Below are 15,984 nucleotides of genomic sequence, written 5' to 3' on the forward strand. Positions count from 1 at the left end.
TGAATGAATGAATTTGTTCAGAAGTTTTGTTTCGACCTGTATAATTTTTTAAACACCCCTCCTACCTATGCACAATCTTTTAGTTTAAAATAAATGATTTGTTATTACTCAGAATCAGCACATAAATAAAGAATTTATCTTCAACTTTTTTTATCTTGGTTGGAATTCACTAGGCTGTTCATGGGCCCCCAGTTTTGAAAATAAGTAATTATGTTAAATTCTGGTTGGCGCAGTGGATAGCACAATCGCCTCACAGCAAGAAAGGTCGCTGGTTCAAGCCTCGGCTGGGTCAGTTAGCATTTCTGTGTGAAGTTTGTATGTTCTCCCTGTGTTGGCGTGGGTTTCTTCCAGGTGCTCCGTAGTGTATGTGTGTGGAGTGTGTATGGGTGTTTCCCAGTGATGGGTTGCAGCTGGAAGGGTATCCGCTATGTAAAATTTAAGCTGGATAAGTTGGCGGTTCATTCCGCTGTGGGTAGGGGTGTATAACTCTGGGCGGGGGTTTGCACAGAGGGCAGGGGTGTCCAAACTCTGTCCTGGAGAGCTGGCGTCCTGCATGTTTTAGTTCCAACCCCAATTAAACACACCTGAACCAGCTAATCAAGCTCTTTCTAGGTGTACTAGATACAGGGGTGTCCAAACTCAGTCCTGGAGGGCCGGTGTCCTGCATAGTTTAGCTCCAACTTGCTTCAACGCATCTGCCTGGACATTTCTAGTATACCTGGTAAGAGCTTGATTAGCTGGTTCAGGTGTGTTTAATTAAGGTTGCAACTAAAACTTGCAGGACACCGTCCCTCCAGGACCGAGTTTGCGCACCCCTGTAACTAGAAACTTCCAGGCAGGTGTGTTGAAGGAAGTTGTAGCTAAACTGTGCACTTCATGACACTGGCCCTTCATGACTGAGTTTAGACACCCCTGGCTTAGGGCCCCAAAATCTAATAGTATCTGGATGCAGCCTTTATGATGCAAGCTGAGATTGCATCACTCAGCGATGCAATGTCAGACTCAATGCACTCAATGGAGTGAGTGATGTCACTGTTACGGGTAGGGTTAGGGGTGGGGTTAGGTGAGTGCATTAAAAAAGCATTGGATGCAGCTCAGATTGCACTGCACCATGTCTGCATCCAGATCCCTCTCCCAAAATCACTCAATCTACCCCTGCCTCCGGGTGCTCTTATTTTTTTTTAAATTGCGGTAGAGGCGAATTTCATAAGCTTAATTGGCAGAATTAATTAATAATAATATTAATATTAATAATTAATTGGCATAGTGTATGTGTGTGGATGCAAGAGTGTATGGGTGTTTCCCAGTGTTGGGTTGAGGCTGGAAGGGTATCCACTGCATAAAAACATATGGTGAATAAGTTGGTGATTCATTCTGCTGTGGCGGCAGCTGATTAATGAAGGAACTAATCCGAAAAGAAAATGAATGAATGAATAAACCAAGTAAGATACTGTTTTCAGATAAATTCCAGAACTATAGCATGGCGCGCTTACTTTTTCAGACAGATCTGGCAACACAGCTACTGCGTGGTGCGTACTAACAGATGGGGGACACTGGAACGTGGACACAGTGCATGGATATTTTGCTTATAAAATATTTAGGCCTACAACTATTTTTAAAATGTAAACGGAACTGGCGGTAAAAAAAACATATCGTAATAAATTTGTTGTTTCGTTTTTCTTCTTTTTAGCTATTAATGCATTATTTTACCGCATGTGTCAGGATCAGGTCAGGATAAATACGATATTTATTGAATTAGTTAAATTACAAAGTGCCCATCAAAGTGTATCTCAAAGTAACGTTGTTGTTGTTGTTTACGTTGCCAGAAGCGTCGGTTGTTTTTCACTAAAATGCGACATTCCCTGGGGAACGAAACTTCGATGCTGCTGCATGCTGGTTTATCACACTGCACCTCTCCTTCTTTCTCTTCCTCGATTACACTTCCTTACGTAAACGAGCCGCCAACCTGTCCCCGAAACCACCTGGTGCGTTAGCTGCCAAACACCGGCATTAAACGCTTTGGCATTTAGATTAGATTTCAGGCGACAGATGTCACAGCGTCATGGAGGCACGCAGTAATGCCGCATTGTGTCCTGCTGGTCTCTTTTCACACTGCGTTCAAGCTCGATAGTCGAAAAGTTTTGTTCTGTTACTAATGTGACAACCTGCAGGATTGTTACTTGAAATATTCTGGAAATGTCCAAGACGCGAGAGGTGCTCCTTGTAGGGGAAGGCAACTTCTCTTTCTCGGCGGCTTTGAGCGAGACCGGGGGCGATGATGTCGGAGTGACCGCCACATGCTTTCAAAGCGAGAACGAAACATACAGACAGGAGGGAGTCGCGTTAAATGTACAGAGACTTCGCGAGAGAGGTGGGTTATGTGATTTATCATCCTGTGATTGATTTCAAAATGTATTGTTTACGCTTTCTTACACTTACACGCTTTCTTGTGTTTCTGTTGACCTGGCTTGTATAATATCTAAGATGTTATCAAGCTAGCTAACGTTACCAACTGCTAGCGTTCTTAAGGATACATTTTCATCCTACACATCAAGTCATCATAGTCCTAAATTTGCATGCCTGAGGCCAAGTCAATGAATTTACACAGTCAGTTGCTATGAAACGGCCAGGGGTGGTTAAAATGTCTCATTGAATTCTGTATGATAATTTGGTTAATTCCATACACACTCTTAAAGGGAAAGTTTACACTAAAATTTAAAATTACTCAGGTGTTACTCACCCTCAAGTGGTTTTCAAAATTTTAATTTCTTTATTTTGTTCATATATTTTCAATCAGTATTTTTAATTATGTCATTTTGTTCAATAAAGCTGGATATCTTTACCTATTGAAAAAGTATTCTTTGCTCATTTTAAATAGTGAAATCATATTAGCAGTCAATGACTATCAAAGTACAACATTGTTCAGTCAATTACATAGTGCTAATGTTGTTTTAAAGTTATCCTCGCATGCTATTTCAGAATCAATATTTCACTTAGCGTGTTAAACAATATATGGGCCATTGTATGAATGTGCGAATATCAAACCTACTTTACCTCCTCGATAAAAAACATTGGAGTTTATCCAGCTTAAGTTACAAGTTTTCAGCTTTCTTCATAATATCTCTTGTGTTCAACAGAAGAAAGAAACTAATAACGGTTTGAACCGAGTAATGGATGTATAAATCATGACAGAATTTTAATTTTTGCGTGAACTGTCCCTTTAATTCTTGTGACTGTAGGATCATTTTAAGCCTGTTTAAAGCATCCAGGCAAAATAAATTATAATGTTTGCAACTTTTTAATTAAATATTAGTTGTATTCATGCCTGTATATATACAAGATCAAGTCTAAACGTTGTTTTACGTTTCATCATTCAGTTTGTGCTTCCGTATGGCTAGAGTCTCAGAAAATCAATACTGTGTATTTATTTTGTATCAAAACCATCCGAATCAATCTAAAATGAACAATTTATTTCCAAATATATCTAATTATTTAATATAGTAAAATAAACTAAATTTTGCAACAAGTATGGCAGAAAAATAAAACATTGCTATGGCAGTGTTTTTCTGACAGCGTGCAGCCTTAATATCAAGCTGCCCACAGTTCAGTGTCTGTTACAATTCTCAAGGATCATCCTACACATAAAGAGTCATCATAGGCCTAAATTTGCATGCTGGAGACCAAGTCAATACATTTACAGTTGGTTCCTATGAATTAACCAGGGGCCGTTAAAATGTTTAATTGAATTCTGTATGATAATTTGGTTAATTCCATACTAGGCTTGGGCGGTATCCAAATTTTGAGACCGTCAAACCGCCTCCATATTTTACCCCGGTATCCGGTATTACCGGCGTATAATAAAAAAAAATTATGACGTAAGGCTCAGACAGCGTCACCAAACTGTTGGCTTGAGCCTAAACCATTCAGAAACTGAATACCTTCTATGCAATCTTAGGCTCGCGGTCAGAGAGGAGAGAGAGAGAGAGAGAGAGAGAGAGAGAGAGAGAGAGAGAGAGAGAGAGAGAGAGAGAGACGGAGAGAGAGAGAGAGAGACGGCCTCTCTCTCTCTCTATCTCTCTCTTACACACACACACATCTCTCCCGCGATTTATTCAGAAATTTACTCCCACACCGTAAGAAATCTGGCCGGCTCCCGCGGAACAGCAGCGATTGACAGCTTTATTAAGTCGAACCCGTTTACAGCCCGACATTATTTAAGTGTGCTCATGCACACAGCTCTAATGCATTTTTTTCAAGAATGAGTCATTTATATGTTTTAACATCATTTATTCGTAACAAGCGTAGACTATAGGCCACTTGGAAGTTGGAACAAATAAAATAAGTCCTCTGAAACATCGTAACATCTCAGCACTCTAACAATTTGCCTTTAAATTGGCTAACACAATTAAAAAAAGAAATCTTGCTTAACAAATCAAATTAAAATAAACTCTAAATGATGACGGGTATTTTGGCAATAACGAAATTTAGTTAAAGGCTGTGAAAGAATTGTTTCTCCATTTCTCTTCACAATCTGGCATTAGGGCGGCGGTGAAGCTGAATATTAAAAGAATAATGCCACCATTAGTCTGTATACTCTGTCTACATTATGATTATATGGTTTAATTAATATTTATTTATAATTTTAAACCCTGTACTCACCAAGATTAGGCTACGTGTGTTTGTGGAGGAACATTATTAAATCCACTGGCTTTAGCGCAGTCTCTCACTCATGGTGCGTCCAGCAGCTGAACACCCTTTCATGCGGCTACAGGTCGAGATGCAGAGTTCTGATCCGGCTGATTTTGCAAGTTTTGTGTAGGATTGTTTGTTCATCTTCTACCAGTCAGGAACATGCATTTAATTTGCCATGACAGCAGTTTCAGGGTAGCGAGTGGCCTAGTCATTTTACCTGTCAGCGTGCGGTTTAGGGCTCTACCGTAATACGCAGTGTATGAGCGACCGCGAAATACCTGCGGCTGGAATAACCGCTCCTTCTGAGCTAGTGACTGGCTTGACCGCCGTAATAATTCGCTTTTTTTTTACTACTTCGTCATCATTTGCTTCACTTTTGCAGGGATGGATTTTAATGCAGGGATTTGGATTTTTTCGGGTCTCGCCGGGTTCGGGCAAAGATCTTCAGCTCTAATGCAGACCTCTCGTTCATATTAACCACGTCTCCCTTCTGTTCAGTCGAAACTCCCAAACTGCAGGACACTTTGGAGCGCCACTCGTCACGTCACTTCTCCCCCTCCCTCTCACCCTCTCCCCCTCCCTCTCCCTCTTTCTCTCTCTCTCCTCCACACTGTTCCGTGATGGCAACCATACATACGTTTTTGTAGGCATTAAATAAAGGATATTTAATATTTTATGACGGTATAACGGTATTGAAACTGACACCGTTTCTATTTTTAGATCCCGCGGTATACCATAATACCGTAATACCGCCCAAGCCTATTCCATACCAACTCTTAAAGGCATAGTTTACACTAAAATGAAAACGTACTCGGGCTTTACTCACCCACAAGTGGTTTCAAACACTCATGAGTTTTTTATTTTGTTCACATTAAAGAAGATATTTTCAATAAAGATGCTACCTATTGAGTTCCAAAGTAAGAAAAACAGGAATTTATCCAGGTTATAGATGTTCAGCTTTCTTTAAAACCTCTGTTGCATTAAAAAGAAGAAAGAAAAATGTGAAGGCTGAGTAAATCATGACAAATTTTCATGCAATACACTATATTTAAATTGCATCTTTGCTGTACTGTATTTTTGAATCCCTTTGATTGGTTTATTATATGTTAAGTGCATGTACTTCACTACAAAACCATCCCAATCAATGTAAAATTAATATTTTTTTTTCCAAATAGAGCTATTCATTTCATCTGGTGAAAGTATACTCAATAACGCAACATGTATGGCAGAAAAATAAAACATTGCAATTTCAGTATTTTTCCAATAGAGTGCAGCCCTAATCTCAAGCTACCCACAGTTCAGTTTGTGTTAGAATAGACCTTTTTCACAGCGGAATTGAACACCGGAAGCGCCCTTCGAAGCAGTGTATCGATATTTCCGGGTTCGCTAGGAGTCGCAGAGACATGACAGCCTCGGGACAGCGGATGACTTTCTCACGGTCAACTTTGCCATAATTTGGACAGGAAGATGTTGTTCGGTGAATGTGTAATAAATACTTAATAAAACAGCATTTAAAAGATGATACCGATTTGCAGAATTTGTGCAGAAAACGTGTCTTATACAGCGTTTGCAACGTCAGGTTCTGTAAGGTGCACAGCCAACAGCATAAAATCTGCTCATTCAAGCCATTCGTAAACTAGATTAACCTGGCTTTTTAACATCCAACAGGATGAGTTTTATGTCAGTAGTCCCGTCTGTAAACTGTGCTAACCCCCTCCTTCCTTTTTATTCAGAGTCAGATATAGTCAATGGCGAGGTAGCTGTATAGGCGAGTTGCTATCGGTTAATGCTTTGTGAGGTTTTCTCAAGTCTGGAAACAGGTTAGCTCCTACTCGTGGATAATATTAATTTTTATTATTTATTTAAAGAACAGCAAATAACATTTTACAATACAAAAATGTACATACCAGGGGGTAATTATAAATAAAATACAAATATACAAAATTTAATATAACATATGTAATAATGAAATACATTGTAGAGTTCACACATTTTAAAGTGGGTCGAGTTTCTTGTTTAGAGAGTTGATACTGGTATTATACAAGCATATTTCAGTCATCAATACCTTAAAATCTGGTTTCATATTAGTAAATTTACATTTATGAATGTACAATTTTGTTAACAACATAGGTTTTGAACACAAAAGAATCGTTATTAATACATTTTGCAACTCACCCCATAAGCTGACTATGTACAATGCCAAAATAAGTGTAAAACTGTCTCCTCATATTCGTTACACAAATACAATTTACATCAATCCCACTTTTTAATTTTTGCAAACAATGTTTTGCTGGATAAAACCTGTGGATGAGTTTATAGGACATTTCTTTAATTCTATTTCTAACATGATACTTCTGTGGTAACAGCCACACTTTTCTTCAATTCACCCTTTAATAACATATAATAAAATTGAATATAAGGTACAGTAATGATTTCTTTTTGGAAAAGAGTATGAATAGTTCTATCATTACTCTTGGTATTTAGTAAAACAAAATTTGCCGACATAAGATTTAGTAATATCAAAAGACGATGCATCAGAAGGATGGTCTTATTAATACCTCTAAATAACATGAATGAATAACATGTCTCTGCAGGAATTGAACCAATAACAGTTGAAAACTTGCTGGGTTATTGAGATTTTGTAATAAAGGACTTCATTGTATGAAAAGTATACCATCTTTGTTATATAACTGACTAAACAAATAATTTCGCTGTCAAACCAATTAAAAAAAAGAGATTTGCATTTGTATGAACTGTCTATTCCAAAATAACAACAATGTAGGGATAAATCATGCTTATAGATTAATGACCATGATGAGCACTTGTTTGTGGAAGGCAGATAGCTTAACTGGAGTTTTGTCTATATTATAATTACTCATCAAAATAAACCATAGACCACCAGTCTTTAATGAAACATAATAATCTCTGCTTTGAAGTGCATACAGCATAAGAATGTACTTCTGCATATAACTTGAAACGGCATTCAACCCCCTTTAATATTGTCATTCATTATTTTCCCTGTCCTTCGTCTTTCGGGAGATCGTGGTCATTAAAGTAAGAGTGTCGTTTTTGAGTTGGAGCAGCTGGGAACGCAGCAATCACGGCGATGAGATGACCCTGCCATTCTTTCTTGCTCCGTCGCATTGAAACCGGATGTTGTGGTACACTGCTTCGCTTACCGGAACCAGGAAGTGTGAAAAAGGCCTATTCTCAAGGATACCTAATCATTCTTCACATCAAGAGTCATAGCTAGACCCACATGGAATCTGCGTGCTCAGAAATCCTTGGATTTCTGCAGATTTTTAGCCCATCATTGCATCTATGTATTTACTTTCGTAAATGTGTACAAATTTATGTTTATTCAATTATTATATCACTTAAATTAATTTAAGTATTATATGATATTTCCCAGACATGGGATGCAGCTGGAAGGGCATCCACTGTGTAAAAGAGTGCTGGATAAGTTGGCAGTTCATTCCGCTGTGACGATCCCGGATAAATAATAGGACTAAGCCGACAAGAAAATGAATAAATGATATATGATATAATAACAGTAATATTAAAATGTTGATATGATTTATGTACAATACAGTTTGTAAAATATTTTTTTCTTTTGTCTTTTAGTAGATATATTATGTCAGACTTGCTTTGTTTACCAAATAAATGGATCTAGTTGGATTTGCATTGTAAACATTAAATAAAAGTGTGAAGAAATCATGACAGAAAGTGAACTGCCCCTTTAATGTTTGTGACTATGATCATTTTAAGCCTGTTTAAAGCATCCAGGCATACTAAATTATAATGGTTGAAACTTAAAGAAAGATTAATTGTGTCTGTATTATGTCTGTATTGATACAATCAAGTCTATACAGTGTTATTTTACATTTCATTGTTCAGTTTGTGCCTAATTATGGCTAGTAGGGTTGTCCCGATATTATTAAGCATCTTACGATACTATACTAGCCGAGGTATCATGATACCAAGTAGTATTGCGATTCTGTAATTTATAAATCAAATTATAAAGAAAATATTTAGAAATACTGAATTAATTAATTCATAGTTCACTTATTATCAAAATATATTATTTGCACGTCACTTCACCTAAAAATTATTCATTCTTTTTGTTTATTTTGTAGATAATTGACTAAAAAAAAGTGAACAAATTATACCAAATGAAATTTGTGATGAAAAGAGCATTTCTCCAACAAAATTAGGCTATATGAAATGGTCAAAAATTGTTTCAATGTTTCCTGTTGCTATTTTGAGTTTTTCATCTATTGTTTTTTTTTTCAGTCTTATCAGGTAACAATACAAAGTTATTCAAAATTTCACTTTATGAGTCGTTCTTTTTAATAAATTGTCACGGTTGTTGTAGCTACTAAATCATATTGACAGGAACAGAAATGAACCGATGTGGGTTCTTACTGAAGCATCAGAAAACGTGCAATAGGCTACCCTAAAAGGCATGGATTTTACACCGTTTTGAAACCTTAAAGGGCTCCACAGACTAATAAAATGAAATGTTTGAGCATTTTAGTGACTTTTCTACTTGCAGCGTTATCTTTTGTAGATAGACCATTAATGACGATACTACCGTTTCAAACTACAGTGGCCAGTATTTTGCCATTGTATCGCATTATTACCATAGTACCGGTAAACCGTGCAACCCTAATGACTAGACACCCAGAAAACTAGTACTGTGTATTTAATTTACATTTACATTTAGTCATTTAGCAGACACTTTTATCAAAAGCGACTTACAAATGAGGACAAGGAAGCAATTTACACAACTATAAGAGCAACAATGAATAAGTGCTGTAGGCAAGTTTCAGGTATGTAAAGTGTGAGAAGCAAAACATAAGTAATTTTTTTTTTTTTGTGTAATACAGTTAGCGGTGGAGCCAGAGAGGCAATTGCAGATTAGGAAGGAAAGTGGAGACTAAACAGTTGAGTTTTTAGTCGTTTCTTGAAGACAGCGAGTGACTCTGCCGTTCTGATGCAGTTGGGGAGTTCATTCCACCAACTGGGCAGATTGAATGCGAGAGTTCGGGAAAGTGATTTCTTCCCTTTTTGGGATGGAACGTTCGACGTTCATTTACAGAACGCAAGTTTCTGGAGGGCACATAAATCTGCAGAAGTGAGAGCAGATAAGAAGGAGCAAAGCCAGAAGTCGCTTTGTAAGCAAACATCAGAGCTTTAAATTTGAGGCGAGCAGCAACTGGCAGCCAGTGCAAACGGATGAGTAGCGGAGTGACATGTGCTCTTTTAGATTCATTAAAGACCACTCGTGCTGCTGCGTTCTGAAGCAGCTGAAGAAGTTTGATTATTAGCTGGAAGCCCGGCTAGTAGAGGGTTGCAATAGTCCAGTCTGGAGAGAACGAGAGCTTGAACAAGTAGTTGAGCTGCATGTTCAGATAGGAAAACCACCCCAATCAATCTCAAATTAATAATTCTGTCCAAATAGAGCTATCTATTTATTTTATCTTGTGAAAGTAAACCCCATATCGCAATATGTATGGCAGAAAAATAAAACATTGCAATGTCATTATTTGTATATTAGCATGCAGCCTTAATATCAAACTACCTACAGTTCAGTGTCTGTTAGAATTCTCAAGCACACCTAATCATCCTACACATCGAGAGTCATAGCCCTAAATTTGCATGCCTGAGTCCAAGTCAGTGAATTAACACAGTGGGTTGCTATGAAACGACCAGGGGCGGTTAAAAAGCCTTGTTGATTTCTGTATGATAATTCAGTTAAACAGTAACTCTTAACAATAATTCCCATTGCAGGATCAGTTGTTCTGTTTGAAGTGGACTGCACATGTCTGAAGGAGCACGAAGCCCTCCAGGATCATCTTTTTGACTGCGTCATCTTTAATTTCCCTCACTGTGGGCGTAAAAGTGGTGTAAAGAAGAACCGCGTCCTGTTGATGAAATTTTTTCTAAGGTGTGTCACTCCTGTGCTAAAGGTCTTTTTAAAGGTGTTACATAAGCTTTATATAATGTTAATACCTAGAGGTTGAAGAGTTTTTAAGGTCTGCTGATGGTTTTTTGTGCTCGTTTCATGTATAATTGATAGATGTTGCGTGTGTTTTCTAGTGCTGTTGCAGTGCTGAAGGACAATGGGGAAGTGCACGTCACCTTGTGCAATGGGCAAGGAGGCACTCCATGTGACAGTCCAATGAGAGAATGGCACAATAGTTGGCAGGTGGTTGCCATGGCAGCAGAAGCAGGGCTAATTCTAAGAGAAATCCGTCCCTTTGAATGTGAAATGTATCAAGGTTACAGATGTACTGGTTACAGGTAAACAGCTTGGACAAACTTTTAAAAGTGTGTTTTTGATATGCAGTAGTAATTCATTTAATTCTGAGGAGTTTTTGAAATGGATAATTCACCAGATAATGTCATTATTTACTTATCGCTTGTTCCAAACCTATTTGAATTTCTTTCTACCGTTGAACACAAAAGAAGATACTTTAAAGAATTTTGGTTACTGGTAGCCATTATTATTGTCATTATTTTTTTCTAGTAATTTTTTCGAGGTTTTTACCTTTATTAGATTGGACAGTACAGAGTATTGACAGGAAAGCATGGGAAGCAAAGAAAGGGAAAGGATCAGCATAGGACTGCAAGGCGGAATCGAATTCAGGTCGCCGTGAGCACAGGAGTGCATGTGTCGATGCACTACCCACTACACCACTGTCGCCGACATTAATTTTTTTAACCTGCTCTTGAAGCCAGTGGCTACAGGTTGCTAACATTTTTGAATATTTAAAAATATCTTTTTTTGTGTTCAACAGAACAGAATCTCACGAAGGTTTGGAACTGCTTGAGTAAATACGAAAAAGTGAAGTGAACAGTCTTTTTACTGACCATTACAGTCATGCTAATCAGTTTTAAACTAATAAAATGCAATTCTTTCTAAGGAGTCAAGACAAAGGTTTTCATGTTGAGGGAGCCCTGACTCACATCTTCACTTCGAGTCTCCCGCACACTATGCCAGAGAAACTGAAAATGGAGAAAACGGTTGGGAAGGAGACTGTTTGTTTTGAGCTTCCGGCGGAGTTAAGTAATTATATTAATAGGTGAGTGGTATCTTATTACTGACTGAATTGTAAAAACCTAACAGAATGTCTCAGTAACTGTAATTAAACAATGGATTAGTTAATACTTCATTAATTCTAAAATAAATTCATTTATGAACTCAGCTCCAGTTTAGTTTTGGACTCTTTTTTTCTATTGACAAAAAGAAAAAAACCCCATAAACTCTTGTCTTAAATGAACTTTTTTCAGCGTTATCTTGCTTCTTAAACTGTTGTTTAAAATAAATATTACAATTGCAATCACAGTCTCATTGATTTTTAAATTAAATCAATTATTACGATTACTGTAAATCACGCTACCTAACAATGGTGATTTAAATCTAATGATTGCAAGACTCAGCTTATATATCACTGTGCAAATAATGATTGTTATAAATTCTGAAGTTGTCTTTACAACATCAACATTGCATGACTTGGTGTGTATTTAGCTTTATTTATAGATTTCGATGTCTGTACAGTCTAATACCATTCGAATTTGATACTGTGAGACTAAGATTCTTAAACAGCAGATTAAGATTCTTTAGAACCCATTCTATTGAATAATCTATTTCTATCCAGCTGGTGTGATAAATAAAAGGCTATAAATCTGTATGTGTACAGTTAAGATTAGAAATATCCCCCTTTGAATTTTTCTTTTTTATATTTTCCAAATAATGTTTAACAGAGCAAGGAAATCTTAACAGTATGTCTGATAATATTTTTTCTTCTGGAGAAAGTCTAATTTATAGACTTAAGTATTATTTAGGCTGGAATAAAACCACATTTAAATTTTTTAAAGCCCTTTTAAGGTAACAATTATTAGCCCCTTTAAGCTATATATTTTTTGATAGTCTACAGAACAAACCATCATTATTCAATAACTTGCCTAATTTCCCTAACCTGCCTAGTTAACCTAATTAACCTAGTTAAGCCTTTAAATATCACTTTAAGCTGTATAGAAGTGTCTTGAAAAAAATAGTAAAATATTATTTACTGTCATCATGACAAAGATAAAATAAATCAGTTATTAGAGATGAGTTATTAAACTATTATGATTAGAAATGTGTTGAAAAAAAATTCTCTCTGTTAAACAGAAATTGGGGAAAAAATAAACAGGGGCTAATAATTCAGGGGGGTTAATAATTCTGACTTCAACTATGTACGTATGTATGCATGTAATGATGCATAAACAGCATATTTCAGTAGAAAAATAAATACCAGTGCCACTCCAATCATAAAACAATATTACAAGCATACACTCAATGTAGTTGTATTTACCCAGGTTTGGGTTAGAACCTATCTTTGGGGAAAAAAAAATGTTTATATTAAATTGAAATGACCTTTTTTTTAGCCCATCTGTTGGGTTTGTTCATACTTGACCAAGCATTGGGTTGATATGACTCAGCATCTCTATCTTGTACTGTCCCACCAATTATTTTTGTTTAATAGATGTCTAAACTACGTCTTGGCTTAAACAAGACTAAATCAGGGCTGTCAGTGAAAATCTAATAGACTTCAAACAATAGTGTCAAAAAGTCCTGTCATCAAATATATTATACAGACTTCACATGTGCTGTCATTTATTTCTGTCAGTTTGATGATGATAGTCCTTTTTTTGACTAATTCTAGATGTTTTTACATCTTTTAGATGTCTATTAAGCACAAAAATGCTTGTTGAACTATTATTAAAGTGTGTTCTTAGCTGTATTTACATGTTTGATTTATTTAAGTGGATTCTTGTTTCTCCTATCAGGAACTTCCTTGGCCAGCAGTCACATCACCCAGTTAAAACTGTCCAAGAACAGTTACATAGAGAGCTAAAGTCAGTCTGGCCTGTGTGCACTATAAATGAAGACTTCCCAGAACTGGTATACTGCTTACCAGAAATGCTTGAGGCGTGCGATCCCACACTGACCCATTCTGAAGTCTACTGGATTAAGCCCACCGACACTTATGTATTCGACCAAAGTGAAAAGAAGCAAAATGACTGCGAGTCTACAGATGAGCAACAAAGCTTTACTGGCAGCTATGCACTACGACCGTCTCTGTTGCTGCATGTCCAGGAGATCACGCAGAATGAGGACTTCAGCCCTGGTACACTTTACGCAGTCAGTGGCCTGGTCTTTCAGAGAGTGCCCATTTGTCCATTTCGTTCTCCTGCGTTCCACCAGCTTCTGTTGGTGGGAATGTTCCCTGTAGAATCCCATCCTCTCCGGTGCTTCCAAGATAGTTTGGAGTCGCTGCTTATTCCTTACGATGTTTCCTTTGAGGAGGTGCAAACAGGCTTAGAGCAGCAAGTGTGGATCAATTCCAAGATGCTTCCCAAGTTTGGTAGGATCACATATTTACCCTCGATTTCTTCAGCTGTCGATGAAGGATTACAGCTAGTTGCTGTCTCTGTAAACTTAGATCATTTAGCAACCTTAATTTTCGGTATATCTGACTGGCGCTTGCTTTGGAGTGCAGATCCCCGCTTTCTTAAGCATTTTGAGCTCAGTCCATCTGGACCGTTCAGCCCTTTCTCCCTTTACCCACCAAGTTATTTGCACGATATCAGTTTCTGGATGGACCCAGAAAACTATGATGAACTGGACTTCCATGCAATTGTGCGAGAAGCTTCTTGTGGTGTGGTTAAAAACGTGGCATTAGTAGATCGCTTCAGACACCCACACATGGGTCACGCAAGCCTTTGCTACAGGCTGACGTATCAGTCGTCAGATCGCGCACTTTCAAACAGCCAGGTCTTAGCACTACAGAATCAGCTACGGAGACTGTTAGCCTTGCGCATGCAGGTCACCCTGAGGTGAATCAACAGGTGATTTCAAAGGAGATCAAAGGATTTTTAACCTCAGATTTACATGTTTAAGGATGAGCTTCATGGACTTGAACATTGAACCTGTTTATTGTGGCTGATGTTATCTACATTTAAAAGTGAGATGGTAAATTTCTGCAAATATAATGGATATTATTCCTGTTTATTTAAAGACAAACATTTTTTGGGGGGTTGTTACTAGTCTCCTAGAGTTAAACGGTTGAGTTTTAGCATTTTAATCCATTCAGCTGATGTCCATGCTGGTCTGCCAAAAGCATTTTTAGCTTAGCTTAGCATAAATCATTAAATCGGATTAGACCATTAGCATCTCACTCAGAAATTAAAAAAAGATTATTTAAGTAATTTTCCTATGTACATTTTTTTTAAAGTCACTTCATGTACTAACACAGGAAATCTATCTTTTTTATTGAGTGAGATGCTCATGGTCTAATCCAATTCAATGATTCATGCTAAGCTAATGCTGAATTCTCTTCTGAATTCATTAAAAATCAGTAAAACTTGCTAATATAAATGTAGGGCAGTGGTAAAATGAGCCTATTTTCTAAAAAAAAAAAAATCCTTTAAAGAAGACATATCAAAGGGATTGATTTTTGCTGTGTTTGAAATCTAATCTCATGTTTACATATTTAAAGGTTTTAGTATTTAATTATTGTAGGTATAATCAGATACTTATGAAATGTTTACAGATTTCAGTAGTACTGTGTGACTTAACTTTATTGATAAGTACTTTACAGTAAGGAAGAAATAGAGGTGAACTCTTACAACTTGTATACTCTCCCAATTATTAATTGGTTATGCATCTCTTACCATTAAGGACCTTGGAGACACAATTATTGATGCACAACTGCACATTATTTAAATTGATGCAGTTTAAAATATTTTGCTAGTTTCTTTGTTTAGATTATATACGATACTGTATTTGATACTGTGATATAACTGCACTGTCTATGATTGTAGATGAACATTTGTGATGGTAAGTTGATATACTGACATATTATTGCTGAAAAGTGAAGTGCATAATTTCTGCCACAGTAGCATCAACTAAATGGAATTGGCGAAATATTGGCTGTGGTGATTTTTACAGAAACTTACATATCTGCCATTGTAATGTCAAACAGGGTTGGTCTGGCTGAGATGACTGAACTGCTGACTTAAAATAAACCAATCAATCCGAATTGTAAGATTAATTGGTTTGTTTATTTAAAAAAGTGGTATGGATACCTAACTGTGTGTCTGCCTGCTCGTTTTCTAGCTGTCGTGTCGTTCGGCCTTTCTGATTTTATATATATTTATTCTGTGGGTCTCATATTTCAAATCTTTCAAATGTTCTCCTTTTTTTGTATTTTCTATTGGAGTGAAGACAGGTGATTGGCT

At 37.0% G+C, this 15,984-nt stretch overlaps 1 protein-coding gene and 1 long non-coding RNA gene across 3 annotated transcripts; one reads left to right on the forward strand and one right to left on the reverse strand.

The window, feature by feature from the left end:
• Window positions 1-1,537: 1,537 nt before the first annotated feature.
• LOC147844430 (uncharacterized) lies at window positions 1,538-8,210 on the reverse strand. Its single transcript, XR_015491886.2, has 2 exons — window positions 5,463-8,210; window positions 1,538-3,775 (listed from the first exon to the last, which is right to left on the reverse strand). It is a non-coding gene; the product is annotated as an uncharacterized LOC147844430 (long non-coding RNA).
• On the forward strand, window positions 2,041-15,785 carry fdxacb1 (ferredoxin-fold anticodon binding domain containing 1). 2 transcript variants are annotated; one of them, NM_001100019.2, is given in 5 exon segments: window positions 2,041-2,371; window positions 10,486-10,642; window positions 10,795-10,998; window positions 11,622-11,780; window positions 13,531-14,584. In NM_001100019.2, coding segments are annotated over 5 exon segments (1,749 nt in total). In that variant the 5' UTR covers window positions 2,041-2,196.
• Window positions 15,786-15,984: the final 199 nt, after the last annotated feature.

This window comes from Danio rerio, chromosome 5 (assembly GCF_052040795.2).
Source record: "Danio rerio strain M-AB ecotype USA chromosome 5, GRCz13ab, whole genome shotgun sequence".
NCBI lineage: Eukaryota > Metazoa > Chordata > Actinopteri > Cypriniformes > Danionidae > Danio > Danio rerio.